At 38.9% G+C, this 16319-nt stretch overlaps 1 protein-coding gene across 1 annotated transcript in view; it reads right to left on the bottom strand.

Annotated features, from left to right (window-relative positions):
• Positions 1 to 6372: 6372 nt before the first annotated feature.
• Positions 6373 to 16319, bottom strand: part of LOC145669022 (sodium-coupled monocarboxylate transporter 1-like) — a 130010-nt gene continuing 120063 nt past the window's right edge. Inside the window, 1 exon segment of the mRNA XM_081737361.1 lies at positions 6373 to 8422. Coding sequence (XP_081593487.1) covers positions 8179 to 8422 — 244 coding nt within the window. The 3' untranslated portion in view covers positions 6373 to 8178.

The following is a 16319-nucleotide window of genomic DNA, read 5'->3' as shown; positions in this document are numbered from 1 at the left end:
GTTATAGTTGGCAGAATATTTGTCGGAACGATTTTAAACAACAGATACGTTGAGATCAAAATGCCGAAGAAAGGTTGGACAAAACAGCATAGCGATTACGTTAAATCAATGTACTAGTAACTATAAAAAGTGCACCATATTTTAGTTCCTGAATTATCTGCTTTCATTTGTAGAAAGCCTCATGAATTTTCTTTCATGCCTCGATTCTAAATCTGTTTCCGCTCTTGTTCCAAATTCTCTGTGCATTAAGACAATCTATGTTTAACATGATCAATTCTTCTTTCACCGGCACGGAACCATGATTCATTCCATTCTCGAGTTATGTCCAAATTCTCCATTCTATCATTGTAACCAACAGTGAGCCATTATTCCGAAATGACACATTTGTGCATCCATGTTGATATATCACTTTTTTCCCATGTTCTTGTAACTATCTAGCCTTCGAAGATGTTTGGTGTTGTTTACATACAGTCTGCACATTGTTCATTTCGAATTATGATTGAGATACAACAATAAATTCTTTCCTTCTTATAAGGAGCCTATAATGTAGTCAATGAGAAGAAGTTAGTCTATTTCAACTATAAACTATATTATATTCGAACATTTTTGATACTAACTTTATGTCCATTGTTTTATTAATTATCACAAGAGAAATCGTGTAAATACGTACAGAAAATATTTACAGGAATTAACATGTACTGCATTCTTTAAAGCAAATATGCGAAGTACCAATTTCGTCCCAACCGTGGGAGCTAAGCGGTTAAATGAAATGAAATATTTGAGTTTTACGTCCCACGGTTATGCCGGTTAGGTTAAAGGAGGCGGTAATGTGTAATGAATGAAATGGTGGGATGAAGAAAGTGGGAGGAAACGGGAGATCCCTGAGGAAACCCACGCACACGTTGTTTGTTCACCACAAAGCTCACTTGGCGGGCACTGGGAGCAAAGTGGTTTAGGGTATACCATCATAACACTAAAATGAGAGATTCTACTACTGGTACTTTTACTGTATCCTAGCACTGTAAACTCTGAAAACACATTTTCAAGAGTAAAGTAAATTGTTCATTTTGTAAAAGTTGCTATTTCAATGGAGAACAATCTATATATGCTTGGCCAAATAATTGAGACAAAACGATGAGCGCAGAAATAGCATATTTTAACTATACTCGCTTTCACAAATTGCAGAGTGCATCCATTGTGATATGTTGGAATAAAAATAAAATGTTTGTTTGTAAAGTATAAAGATTGCTTTTGTGTCGTTTCTTCTTCAAGATTTCAATTATGGTAAGAAATTCTTGCAATGGCAAGAAAATAAATAATTGATTGACTACCAGTGCAAGAGGAGATATAGTAATACCCTACTGCGTGGAATTTTGAATGTAGAAAGTGTACGATTAAAAGGAATCTATTATTAATAATGTATATAATTACGTACTGCAGGAAATATTAAGGCAGGCGTTGTAATAACGTCAAAAATTCAAGGTGGCCACCCTACAGAACTCGACATTAGTTATTTGTCCAATGACATTTGCCAGAGTGAATGTTTTTAAAAAGGAGAGTAAGATTTTTATTGGTTCAGCATAAAAAACGGAACGCAAATAGTCCACTAGAATTTCATTTTCAACCAGATTCAATAAAAGAAAGATCTCGATTTGATTATTTATATTTATGTTATTGATATGTTGACGTATATCTTCGACATTGGTGAACCCATATTATTTTTTTTTTCTTCGTTTAAGAGATAATACTCGATTTGTGGTATCCAACAATTTCGCACATGCAACATATATATCAATCAACCCGACCTGATTAAACAAACTAATCGGTAGTGATATTCGTAATTTCCGATCCACTACATCCGGAACACGGTGCGTGACACATTGAATAGGGTTAAGCTGTTTTGATACCGAACACTTCCTTTCGCCAAGACTGGTTGATTGATGCATATGTTGCAAGTGTGCAATTGCTGGAAATACCCCACTCCCGGCAAATATTACGTATTGTATAACGGAAATAGTTGGAAGGAAGTGACCAATTTCGGAACTGACCGCTTCCTTTTGTCAAGACGAGTTTATTTGTACACACATTTATATTGAATGTATACAACCCCACGAAACACCCCACCTTCGGAAACTATATTGGATACCGTGTGTAACGAAAGTGATTGTACAGAAGCGACCAACTTTGGTATCGACCAATTTCTTTCGTCAAGACAAATTAATTGATACCAATGCTGCATGTGTGCCATCGCTTTAAACTTTCCAACTCTGAAACTGTTAGATATCTTTCCACCTGTATTTTGTATTATTTTTCATTGTTTCATACCCCTGTTTAGGCACACTAACATGCACTGCGCTTGCCTCTCACACTTTTACTGTGCCAACTGCAGTATTATTAAAATTATTTTGTGTCATATGTCCATTTTGCATTAAGGGCGTTCAATCTTGACGACGGTTATGAACAAAAGTCCATTGAAAAGCATTGTATTAATTTACTAAACGATAAACTCTCTTTTACATTCAAATACTGCAATAAAATAAATAACATAATACGTATAATATATTGCTCAGTTTTATCTCAAATGTATGACGAAAGTAAATGTAACAAATCAAATATAACACTATTATGTAACTATTACACGAAACATTTGTCATGTACGTGAACAAAATTTTACAATATAGAATTTACTATTACAATAGCTCAGTACAGAATATTAGACAGAACTGAATTTTATAAAATAAATAACATTTGTAGATATTACTAGACAATATTCGATAAGTTATCTACGGTTTTGCTCACTTTATTTGAAAGATAACTTTTGATAAAAATTACAATACCCGCATGTTGCCCAAGATCTCAATATAAGATAAAGTATGTAGGATGCTAGGGAGTGAAAGGTAAGACATAATATATGAGGAATGTTGGTTTCGAATAGAGAGAGGAAATAAAGTACATAACTTAAATGAACTCTGCTTCGTCTATAATTTTTATTTATCCCGGTCAGTTTACCCTGGCACTAGAACAGCTGGATGGTATTGTTCCATAGGAAATAGTGAAGAGGGCAGCATCTCTGCAGCAGGCTTCCTCAAGAGTATTATCTATCTAATTAAACGAATAAGATATGAGAATTAATGTTATGTATTTGTAAAACCATAATTCTATTGCAGCACAAACTTCGTTATAAGTATCCTACCACTGTCACAAATTAATTTCACTAATTACAGATGTTCCGTGAAACACCTATATATACAGAAATGAATGAAATATGTCTATCCACGAACTCCTGATAGACTACTGAGCCAATATTGATTCAATTTAGCACATTTCTGGAGATTACGAGCAAACCTAAGCTTTTATCATGTTTTATTTTGATTAAAATGCGTATCCTAAGGGAGGAGCGGTTATGATTGTGATGATTTTTAGTACATAAGTCTACTCCGGGGAAATTTAGTTTTTAGCACATTTTCTTCATGGGGGTGAATGCTACGTACTGAAGACGGTTCAATCGAAATTACATCAACAACTTTGTATTCATACATTTACATGTCTGGCCCAACATATTTTGTATTCATACCTATTTCTACTGCATTTTATTTTCCACACTCTCAATTAAGTTTTTAAAGCACACGTTCTTCGCATGTCCTAACCAGAATTACTTACCTTCTTAATTACTTCTAATGATAACTAGGTAAGACTCAAATATATCAGATTGGAGCATCCAACACTGAACAAGCTTGGAGTGGGAAACATCTGTTCACTGCAGAACATACATAACGAAGATCTTTAATTATTGTACAATTTGCACATTAAAAGAATACACATATTGCACAATTTGGATGAGACTAGATCATTACTAAAGTACGCTTGTAACTCAGTGAGTGAAATAATCATGGGCATCCGGTATTCCATAACTAAAGATTGAACATTAATTATGAAGATTAGGAATGATTGTGTGTTTCTCATTGCAGTACCATGAAGTAGAGACAAAGATGTCAATGCCTTAATGAGATTTAAGGAAAAGCGGATAATGTGTACTTATCAAAATTAATGTAATAAGTAGTCAGAAACCACACAGTCGTCTTCAAGAACTTCTTGAATAATGTGCTGATGAAGTGTTTCCGTACCAAAGAGTGATATGATGGGTGTACCTGTTACGGGAATTCAGGAATGCCTTTTAGAGCAGTATCTGTGCACAAATACTCCAATCTGTCAACACTCAATTTATCTCTCGTTTCTACCCAGCTGTAAGTGGTTCTCAAACAAAATATGTGTCAGCTAGCCGCAGGCCAAAGGGTTTGCCACAAGAATGAGTTCCACACTTACAACAGCATTATTAGGTAAAGCAAACATCTATTAAATCACTTGGGTACAAGAATCGCATCGCTATTCAATGTACATGATTTGCTGCTACCCTATGATAGGAAATGTGTCAAATTTCTTACTTTGCCAATGAGTGACTAAGGCATACCCTTGAGTCCGGGAGGTAGTTGGTTGAGTGTCTGTGTAGTACCTCCTGGTATAGGTTGAACGACATGGGGGTAGGCAGGACTAGGATCTGACATCGCATTAGACGTCTGCCCGTGCCAGAATGCCCGGTCCGTGCATTTATAATTTGAGCTCCAGCCCGAGTCCGGAATATGCTTTAGGCTTCAGACCCGAGCCCAATCCAACTTCGTGTGATAATCAAATGAGCCCGAAAAAAGCCTGATTTACAGAAACTTAATAATTAACCCAAAATTGTATTTTAATTTACAGCAATTAGCAATTGTGTTTTAAAAGTTCTCCAAAAAGAACCGCCCAATAAACATAATTGTACAATATATTTACAAAGTTAGGCCCGAAAAGTCCCGAGAAATCTAGTTGTATATTTAAAACTTTACGGCGCGAGCCTCTGCTGACCTCTACACCGCATCTCCACAGTTTCGTTTTTGCACCATGGTTTTGGTTTAACTCTGACAGGCTATGGTCACAGTGTGGGATACTACCATATGAGTTTAGCTTACCTTATAACCGTCAGAAGCCATCACTGCGTTTGGTGCTAGGTTTCCCAATTGCTAGCAGCACCGTTGGTTCTAAGGGCGGTGCAACTGGGACAGAAAATGGTCTTGTGTGATCTTGAAAACTTTTGTAAATATTCTATATACAGACACGTGTTAGGCAGTAAAAGACCGGCCACAAACACAAGGCTTGTCTCACAAGGTCATCCTCTGGTGGTGTCCATAAAAGTGTACGACATTTTCACTACTCTGTCCTTGTGAAACATCAACAAAGATTTACAGTTGATTGTATCTGACGTCGTCCACGGGCGTGAGAGAATTTCCAGAACTCGTTGTAATTATAAGCATAAAGTGCTATAGAACTAAAATAGAGGAGAAATTACTTCTAATATTTTTTTCAAAAAATATCATTTAAAGTAGTAAAACAAACTATAACTATACTTTCCGCATTTCCAGAATTGTCTGAGATAACAAAATGCTGTAAATGGTTCTATTATCTTTACATCTATTAAAGCACTTATGTGATTAGATAAGGCACTTCCTGGATTGATTTTGATTTTATCGTCTCTTTCAGCATCGGAATTATATGAGACTTGTACCTACAGCTTAACATGGAGTTCAAACTATGAACTCCCATTGCGAATCAAACCGGTGGTTCTACAGCAAAGATGCGTATGCTAACAAGATAGCCATGAGAGAGCTCGCATGTGCTACACATTAAGCAGTTTTCCACCATTTTTTCAATATTCAAATTTTCAATTCCTTGGAACTTCTTTCCTTGTTTTACGCAATATAGTAAACGTAATATTCAAAACCGATGTTATTTAGATGTACACTCATGTCCAAAATTATTGTTGCATGTCTATATATGTTGTTGTACGTATATAATTTGATAACGAATTCGCAAAGTTTTTGTTCTAATGTTAGTATGTGTATAATCGGCAAAGACATGTATGTGGCAAATTTCATGTCAAAAGAGCAGTAAATAAGAACAATAAAGCGAAAGTAAAATTTTCTTGCCCATTTAGCAACATTTTGTTTTACTCATTCTAATTTTCGTATTTATTATTCTTTTCCTATGAAATTTACCCCAAATATACATTTCCTGATTATACACATAGTACCAGTATTAAAAGTACCCTGCAAAATCATTATGAACTTATATTTGTACAAGAAGACAGTTATAGATATGTGAAAATCATTTTGGACATAATTAAGTGTACGTTGCCCCACTTGCGTTATTGGTGTTATTTAAGGGGTCTCCAAAATTTGGATGTTTGTGATAATGCAGCTTTCTTATGTTGGAACACTGAGCATTACATATATATTTTAAGTTCTTATTTAAATGAACATTTTGATACTAGTGTACAATTATATAAGGTAATGGTATTAATAAAAATATATAGCTATGTTGAATTGCAAACGCTGTTATATTTTCTATCTTTCATTTTTTTATTGCAAAATGCGAGCAAAAGTTACATGTCGAGTTTAACGATACAAAATGTCACAATTTGAGCAGAAAAGGTGAAAAAAAGTAACTTCATGCATTTTGTCATTTGTTTATTATATGATGCATTCAGAGACAATGGAGACAAGTCCAAGTTTTAGTCAATTTGGGACTTATTTCGACTTTAAAATGTCTATCTGAAGCTCCTTTAAGAACTTAAATGATTCTTGTCCAGATATTACAAATACCATTGTGATAAAATAAAAAGAAAAGAAAACTTTTCCGTGGACTTAAGCGATCGTACAAACTCTATGGCTTTTTATCTCACAACTCTGGTCACTGAACTTGATTCCCTTGTGCTCTGAACACTCCATATATTTAAATATTACATTTTGATCAGTTAGGTTAGCGTTTTGCAGATGGTAGGTGCTTGTTGGAGAAATTGAAGAAAAATCAATATAATGTTAGAAATCGTAAGGAAGGGTTAAGGAGAATATGAAAATGAAAATAAATATTAGAAAGGCAAAAGACATGGTGATTGGAACGAAGGAATCAGTGTCAAATGTGGAAGAAGGAGAGGAGAAAATAGAACAAGTGACTGGGTAGTATTATTAGTGATGATATCAAGTGTGACGTGAAATAAAAGCAAGGATAGGAATGGACGAATAGATAGGAATGGATAGGAATAGAAGCCTTTAGAAGAAAGAAAACAGTATTTTGTGGGACCATGAATAAAGAGTTTAGAAAAAAACTTATATAATGCTTCGTGTGGGTTATTGTCCTGTATGGGTCAGAAACATGGATATTACAAAAGAATTATGAAAACGATGGGAAACTTTCGAAATGTGAGTGTCAAGGAGAATGGAAAGAATTAGCTGGGTCGAGCGGAAAAAGAATGAGAGGGTGTTAGAAATGGTGGGCAAGGAAAGAACAATTTTGTATGTGATTAAGAAGAGAAAGAGAAACTGGTTCAGACGTTGGGTAAGGAGGAAATGTATCATGAGGAACGTGCTAGAGGGTATGGCGGCGGAGGGGGCAAAGGAGACCACAATTATTTAACGCTATCAAAACAGATAAATTGTACGTGGAAACGAAGAGGTTAGTGGAAGATCATGGAACATGGAAGCTTCTCAGTTGCGGCAAGTGACCTTCCATTAATGGCAGAATACCTAATTATGATTAGTTCAGATGAGCAGCTTGACCTCCAGCGCACATATCTACGAGAACTCTCTCTGAAGAGTAGAACAAACATACTTCATTAAATAACCGTTATAGGTTTCGATTGCAGAAACCGAATATTCGTATCATCATCAAAATAAATACTCTAGCATTACAGACATGTCATTTTTTTAAATGGAGAACATCCACGAAGTAAGATCGCTGCGCACCTTTGGGTGACGGTTTACTATTTCAATCTCTAGCCATATTATTTTATAGTTGGATCCATTGGTTATTTAGAAGTTATCTCTACTTCTTTTACATTCTCACTCCATCATTCACAAACGGCGGCACTCTGCTTTATTCAAACATTTGTAATTGTGTCATTTGTGGCTTGGTAGACAAATTCTTATTTCTCTCATCGTTGTTAATATGAGACATGTAAGATTATCAACACTGTTTTTCTTTGACACTTACCCTTTGTTGTGAAATGAACGCATCGTCTCTGCAACTAAGCATGAAGAGACACTATATCTTTGAACATTTTATTACTTATCGTTCTTTAACCAGACAAATCTAATCATTGTTTCTTCTTCTACTTTGAAGAGGTACTTTTCCAAGTAGAACTTCCTCAGTTGCGTCTGTTGCCTTCTCTGGTAGAAACCTTTGAACTACTGGGGTAAAGAGAGTTGGGTCCATTCTCTTTGGATCGTTGGCTCCTGAAATAAAACTCACAGCAAGGCCTACCAAGATAACTGTCATCGCTCCTAGTCCTGTGTACCAGAGATAAGACATCCTGTACAAGGGGAATACACCATCCCTGAAGAGAAGCAACAAAACATAGGTTACTGATCTAATATCTAACAAATTGGATCACAATTTAATATACTTTGAATCAGTACTTTTATACAATATTTTTACTTGCTTACAAGGAAAGGACATGAATATGCGATCCGGACGTCCGAATCAAACCTAGTCTATTCGATAAACATAACCAAGTTATGTCCATGCATAAACAATTAGGTGGCATGGACAACAGAGTAAGTCCCGGAGGCCCATTAACCCTGTTAGTATTGTAAAGGAATCAATGTGTCTTTGCTTCGATTCACAAAGACTGTTATTAATAATGCATTGAGTTATGCAGACAATGATGTTGGTGACAGGTTTCTATTAATTTTATTTGTGTTTTGTGGAGTTTCTGTGTAGAGTGCTTGCGTCCTGAACTGTCAACAGCCAACTGGTTGTTGTTTTGCTACATCAGCAATTTATGAATGTTATGTATTTATTGTAATAAAGTTACGAGAGACACCTTCCTGTCTCCTTCCAACACCTAAAACCACACCTCCTATGACGTCTGGGACTCGCTTTCGATATCAACGAGAATAGTCGCCGAGCCTGGGGGCCATTCTTAAATAGCCCCGGCTACTTCCGTCTCGTGGAGTAGCGATACTGATTTGAAGCCGGGAATAACGGTTCGGAGTTGAAGTTAGTTTCGGGCTCCTTGGCCAGTAGTCCAGGACCTGATCCATAGAGGGTGAGCGAGACACCAGGAGACCAGAGTGGAACCAACGCACGCCCGGACGTCATAATGAAGGTACACCTTTCCTAACTGATAATCCTATCCCAAATCCTGCCTCTCTTCTTTTCATAGAAATTCTCAGTAAATTACTCTAATATCCCCAATGATCTTTTTCTTCAAAGGACAGCCGTCCGAATCCAGTATCAGTATTGCGAGCTAAATTTCCCACTTTAGTTCTTCTGACGGCTTGTGTGTAGGTGGAGTTTCCTTTCATTTTCCTCCCCCACACACCCTTTATATGGTGGAAATGTGGCTTTCTACTCTTTCTTTTTACCCCTGCTAGTGTCCTACTTGGTGGAGAATTGTTTTTGCCCTGTTAGTTCTATCTCTACATGCTTTTAGTTCAGTCTTCTAGTAGTGCATGTTCTTGTTGTTTTCTTTTCTGGCCAATAGCTGTTGTTGGAGCAGGCATTTCAGTGCCGAGTCTAGACTGGTTTTCTTGCGGGAGTGTAGCACACGCACCCCGATCGAGACCAGTTATTGGGCGTATCTCCGCAACAGACGAATGGTTTCACCAGAGTGGAGGCCAATAAGTTCTCTTGTCTATTGGGTCTTTCGCATTTCACTACTTTTGCAGTGAGGCATTTTTGCCGTGTCTGTGAGAGGTTTATTGCAGAGGTATGGACGTACCCCGAGCAGAAAATTGCTAAGGGCGTAGCACTGTACGAGGAGGGTTTCACCCTATTGTGAATGCTCTTTTGGTGTGCGTCTTACTTTCGAGCGAAAAGTACTACTTTAGCGTCGAGGCCTTTTGGTCGAGTTCGCACACGGAGGTCATTGCGATCAGATGGAACTTCTGACCGATCCGACTTCCTCGTTTAGGGGCGTAGTGGCGCTAGAGTCCGAGAGGTTCTCCTCAATTGGAAAATAGCTCACCTATGTTTCCTCTTATTTTTTAGCCTGACACTTGGGTCCTGGCGAGATGTTTTTTTCCTAACTCTTTCCGAAACATAGTGCGTTTCTTATTTTCTTGTGTGTATTAGCGTATTCTCGGTATTATTTATTATTTTTAAGTTAATTATTCAGTTATAGTATTAATGTGATGTGTAGTTGTGTGCCCAAATTCTTAGAGATTTTGGTCTATGTTGCGTTACTTACATGAGGAATTAGGTGTCCCTACAGAGGAAATTTTAGACCATAGCAATACTGTATATTTTGAGCCTGCCGCGTGTTCTTCCCCAAAGTCCGCTAAGGTTACGCGCCAATATTTGAATAACTTACGTCGGTAGTTACGTTTATCCGATACCTTCTCCGAGATTTCTGGGTCCTCTTCCATTTCTTTAAGTCCTAAAGTATCAGATATGGCATCTGCAGCGAATAATGCAGGAGGCGAAGGTCCCGTTCAATATATGAATTCTATTATTAGACCAGAGCCGTTTCGGGGAGGATGTGGACAGATTTTTGAGGAAATACGAAACTGTGGCCGAAGTCAACGGCTGGACAGGAGCCCGTAAGAAGTTAATTTTATGATCATTACTGAAAGGAGGTGCTGAAAATAGGTATTCAGCAATTGAGTCAAAACCCGAATTTGCACAGTGGAATTATGACCAGTTTAAAGAACGAATCCGTCAAACCTTTAAAGATCATGCGCTTCCCCACTTTACTGTTGCGCAGATGAGGGCTCGAGAGCAAGGTACGGATGGGAGCGTGATGGATTACGCTTACTCAAAACAGGATCTCATTCTTAGATCAGATCCTACAGCCTCAGAAAAAGCACAAATACAGTACATTATCGAAGGTCTTCAACCTGAATATTTTAGTGCTGTTATTAAAAAAGAATATGAAAATCTCGCTGCACTCGTCGATGAGTTATTTTAGAGGAAAAAGCACGATTGCTGACAAAGAGGAAGGATTTGGATCAGTTCATTAAAAAGAACTCAGTGCTTTTGCAGTCTGCCTTGGTCAGCAATAAGCCGGCAGACAGCCTTCCTTATGTAACAGCTGCTGACGCAGCATATAGACAGGAAACAGCTGTTAGAGCTGCTGACTCGCCACGAGAGCAAACGCACCAGAGTAATGACGTCAATGGCCGTTTGCTTGAATTACAGCAACAATTATCTAAGTTAACGTTGCAAATATCCGCTTTTTCTGATGGCAGTAAAAACAAAAACAATGACAATGGCTCACGCAATAGAAGAAATAACAGTAGACGAAACTTTCCACGTAATAACAGGCAACAAAACAATGATAATGGTGCCAATAGTTTTCATGTGCCCCAAACCGATCCTAACCGGTCCGAATCAAATACAGGGTCGTCCCAAAACAACGACTCCTCAAAAAAGGGACCTATTATCTGTTTTCGATGCAAAGACACTAATCATATCGCTAGATATTGCAGTGCGACTTTAAACTAACTGCTAGGGTAGAAAATTGGACTATTGCTACTCGTTCTCTCCGAATTACGGTCATTCTTTTCACCCAGAATGAGTTGCCTCATATCAGTGTTATTATGGGAGGAGTCCATACTAAATTTATGCTCGACACTGGGAGCCAGGTCAGTTGCGTCGGTTCCAATTTAGTACCGGAAAGTGCTAGGAGATATGGCATCAATACTCGTTTACGAGGTGTTACTGGCAAGTTTAAACAGGTTTCTGAGTTGCGATTCTCCAGTTTGATATGAATGGGAGACGTTTCTCTCACGTGTTTCGAGTTATTCCACAGTTTGACTATGGTCCCTTGCTTGGAGCTGACTTTTTGAATATTCATAGAGCCTTAATTGATTATGATAGAAATACCTTTACTCTTACTTACTTTGGTCGTTTATCGTCTCGTTCATTACCGAGGCGAAATTTTGAGGTGCATTTGTCCAAAGTCCTTACAAGTAAAGTTGCTAGCTGTTCCACTCCTGTTTTTCGAGTTTGTGAAAATACTGTGTTGTCGCCGCGGTCACATACTTTGGTCCGTCTCCGAAACTCGCTTGATAATAAAGGAAAAAAGTTGTTGTCCCCGTCTCAGCGAATTGAAGGGTTATTGGGAATTTTTATCCCACGAGTTTTGGTAAATGGTGAGACACCAGTCGTTTATATGACCAACCCCACCACCACCCCAGTGAAGTTACGCATGGGAACAGTTATTGGTCTGGCAGAGGACTTTGAGGAGGTGCCTGTTGATTCGGATGAAGTTGTGGCAAACACCACGGAGGAATACACCCCACCACCAGAGCAGTTAGCCGCATCACAGAAGATGTGTGAACCCACCCGAATGGACGTCAATCAAGATCTCGCTCCGGAGGACAAGGAAAAATTTTACGATCTTATCCGTTCCTTCGCGGATGTCTTCTCTTGATCGGACACAGATGTGGGCGTCGCTAGAGGCTTTGAACATGAAATTAGGCTATCTGATGAGACCCCAGTGAACAAGGCTCCGTATTCTGTACCCTACCACCTTCGAGATGTCGTCAAAAAACAGTTGGATCTTCTCCTGCTTCAGAATGTAATTTCCGCAGAGACTTCCCCATGGAATAACCCTATTATTTTGGTCAGAAAATGCTCTGGAGACTTCAGATTCGTTTCGGACCTCAGATATTTGAACCTCAAGTCAATACCATGCAATTATCCGACGCCTCCGATGGAGGACATCTTAGGACGCATAGCGGGAAAGCTTTTTTACACAAGTTCCGATATGAAAGCCGGTTTCTTCCAAATTAAGCTTACTAAGAAGTGTAGGGAGTGCACAGGATTCTCAATTCCAGGCTTCGGATCCTATGTATACAACTGCTTACCGATGGGACACATTTCCAGTGCCGCAGCGTTGAATAGGTTGGTGAAATTAACGCTTGCTGGAGTTCCTTCTTCAAACATCATGTATTATGTGGACGAATTTTATGTAATTTCCAATAGTGTGGCTGAAATGCTCGACTTATGCAAGATACTGTTTGAACGACTTCGTTCCAGAGGTTTAAAGTTGTCCCCCGAGAAAACCAAAATCCCTCACCACTGTTTTGTCGTACTTGGCCACAAGCTTGGGAGTTTTGGGATGTCCGTTTCCGATAAGATGTTGGACACCATTAGAGATTACAAGAGGGCACGGACGAAGAAACATGTCAAGAGTTTTCTTGGAGTTTGTTCCTTTTTGCGGCGTTATGTCAAGGATTTTGCGATTATCGCGGATCCTCTTCAGAAGTTGACGAATAAGGATGTTGATTTTACCTGGGGTAAATCCCAGCAGGATTCCTTTGAAGCGCTGAGACCGCCATCTTGGAAGCTCCCACCTTATTGGCCTATAAACCCGAACGTGACTTGCACATATACACGGATGCTTCGATCCGAGGTTTGGCTGCCGTCGCAAAACAACCCGTATCCGACGATCCCGAATCTGAACTGGTGCCTATTGCATTCGCATCCTGTGCAGTGGGGCCTGCTGAGAAGAATCTTTCTGTTTACCATCTTGAACTCCTAGCCCTGCTATATGCCTTGCGTTCTTTACGCTATTTTGTTTTGGGAAGACATTTTTTCCTTCACACGGACTCCAAAGCCATAACATATTTAAAGAATAGCAAGAACTTAACTGGAAAACTAGCTCGTTGGCTCACGGAAATTGAAGCTTACCATTTTACTATATCTCACGTCGCCGCAGCCAGCAATGTGGAGGCTGATGCTTTCAGCCGTTTTGTTAACTACAAGCGTGATATTACCGATGAGGACGCAAGTGCGGCGGATCCCCGGATATTTTTCATTGAAAACAATGACGCTATTCATCTCAGAAAAGCTCAACGAGAAGATCAATACTTTAGCAAGATTATCGCCTACTTGGAGGATGCTCCTGACAAGGATCCTGCTTTCGAGCGAAGAGCATCACACTTTACCATGAGGAACTCTACCCTATACAAAGTCAATTCCACACCTCTTGGAAAAGTTCATTTAGTCGCTGTGCCACTGTCCTTGAGAGACCGAGTTTTTGAGAAGTGCCATGCTGGAAAACTCGCAGCAAACCACGGTGGATTCTCCAAAACGTATAATTTGCTATTAAAGTCTGTATACTTTTTGGACATGAAGAAATTTGTCTATCGGAAGTGCAAGGAATGTATTGTTTGTCAAGTGTTGAAGAAGAGGAGTGGCAAGCCTCTTGGGAATCTACAGACCCATCCCAGCGTTCCACCCTTCTATAGGATATATATAGATTTTTCCGGGAAATACCCGAGCAACAACATCCTTAAACACAGTTATTTGGTTGTTTGTGTCGACGAGGGAACTCGATTCTGTATAGCTGCTTCTTTGCCCGATACATCAGCTGCTTCTGTGTCTCAATTTTTGTACGAGCAAGTTATTTTGAAATATGGTCTTTTTTCTGAATTGGCATGCGACCGTGGCTCAGCTTTTACGAGTCAAGTCTTCAAGGAACTGTGCAATATCTTTGATATCCAGTTACACTTTGCCGATGTGGCAGGACACTACTCTTTAGGTCAGGTGGAAGAGGCGAAATTTAATGGTGCATTTGTCCAAAGTCCTTACAAGTAAAGTTGCTAGATGTTCCACTCCTGTTTTTCGAGTTTGTGAAAATTCGGTGTTGTCGCCGCGGTCACATACTTTGGTTCCTCTCCGAAATTCGCTTGATATTACCGGGAAAAAGTTCTTGTTGTCCCCGTCTCAGCGAATTGAAGAGTTATTGGGAATTTTTATCCCACGAGTTTTGGTAAATGGTGAGACACCAGTCGTTTATGTGACCAACCCCACCACCACCCCAGTGAAGTTACGCATGGGAACAGTTCTTGGTCTGGTAGAGGACTTTGAGGAGGTGCCTATTGATTCGGATGAAGTTGTGGCAAACACCACGGAGGAATACACCCCACCACCAGAGCAGTTAGCCGCATCACAGAAGATGTGCGATCCCACCCGATTGGATGTCAACCCAGTTTTGTGTCCAAAAGACCGGGAGCGTTTTTACCAACTCATCTATCAGTTTGCTGATATCCGGAGTTCATCAGAGGATGATGTGGGACTCGTCCGCGGCTTTGAGCACGAGAGACGCCTTTTCAACACCACGCCTGTTAACAAAACGACCTATCCCGAAAGAATGATCCCATGGAAGAGATGGATTATTTTGGTGAAAAGACGCAATGGACAGCGAATGTTCGTTGGTGACCTGATCTCTAGACCTGAAAAAGAAGACACATATTAGCATTTATTGTTTTGATTAGTCTGTTACTGACCTGCCAGGGAATTATAATCTAGATTAGTACGTGTATGTTATGGACGGACTATGTATAGTCGTCCTGCTGTATGTGTCAGAAGCAAAGACAAAAAATAACATGCAAGTTACCACCACCATTCGTGCAACCGAAGAAATCCCGCTAGGATTTTTTTTCTCCCTTGTCTTTTGTTATTTATTCATTGACAATAATTTGAGATGACGTACCTGGAAATAGAAAAGTTTTGACTTATAGTAAAGGTTGATAAATGGGTTAACAATAATAGTAACAAGTATTCAATACAGTGGTTCTGAAATGAGTTTTCCTTTTCTCTCATTTCAGATGTATTGGGTATTAGTTTTCTTTCCTCTACAAGTTATCTGTATTTCTTCTGAGTGGGGTATAGACCATCGCAAGCAAGCTACCTTGGATAAATTAGGAATCGCCATTTCACATGCAAGATACGCTGTGCACACAACGGAGACTGTCTATACTACTTTACGTATACATTTGGACCTTCATCTTTCAAATTTAAACATTACTTCATGTGAGAACAAAGTAAATCCTTTTAATGATGTAGTTACCATGGAACGAGATTTTTATGCTAAGTTACTAGCTGTTATACCATGTGCATTTCAGTATTCGAATAGTTCTTTACACTGTATGCATCAACACCGTCCTACTCGTTCCATAGTTTCATGGCTCTTAGGAATATCCTCTTTTGGATTTTCTTCCTACAATTTTGTTGAGACTCAACGAATAAAGCAATCTCTTAGTATTTTACAAGATCACGATGATTATTTGAAATCCGAACTTCAGAACATTAAGAAAGCATTCAATCATGAAGTGAAAATAGTACGTGGCGTGGCTGTCAAGCACGCCGTACCCCAAATTCCAAACGAGAATTCGAACCTTTTTTGTGATGTGATTACCCATGAAAGACGATTCTGGATTATGCAAAATTATTATGAATCCCGACGTAAGGTTGCCGAGATGTTAACTGATATTCTA

This window comes from Thermobia domestica, chromosome 13, assembly GCF_964235325.1.
Source record: "Thermobia domestica chromosome 13, izTheDome1.hap1.1, whole genome shotgun sequence".
NCBI lineage: Eukaryota > Metazoa > Arthropoda > Insecta > Zygentoma > Lepismatidae > Thermobia > Thermobia domestica.
Note: the sequence above shows the minus strand (reverse complement) of the source record. Positions and strands in the feature narration are given on the sequence as shown.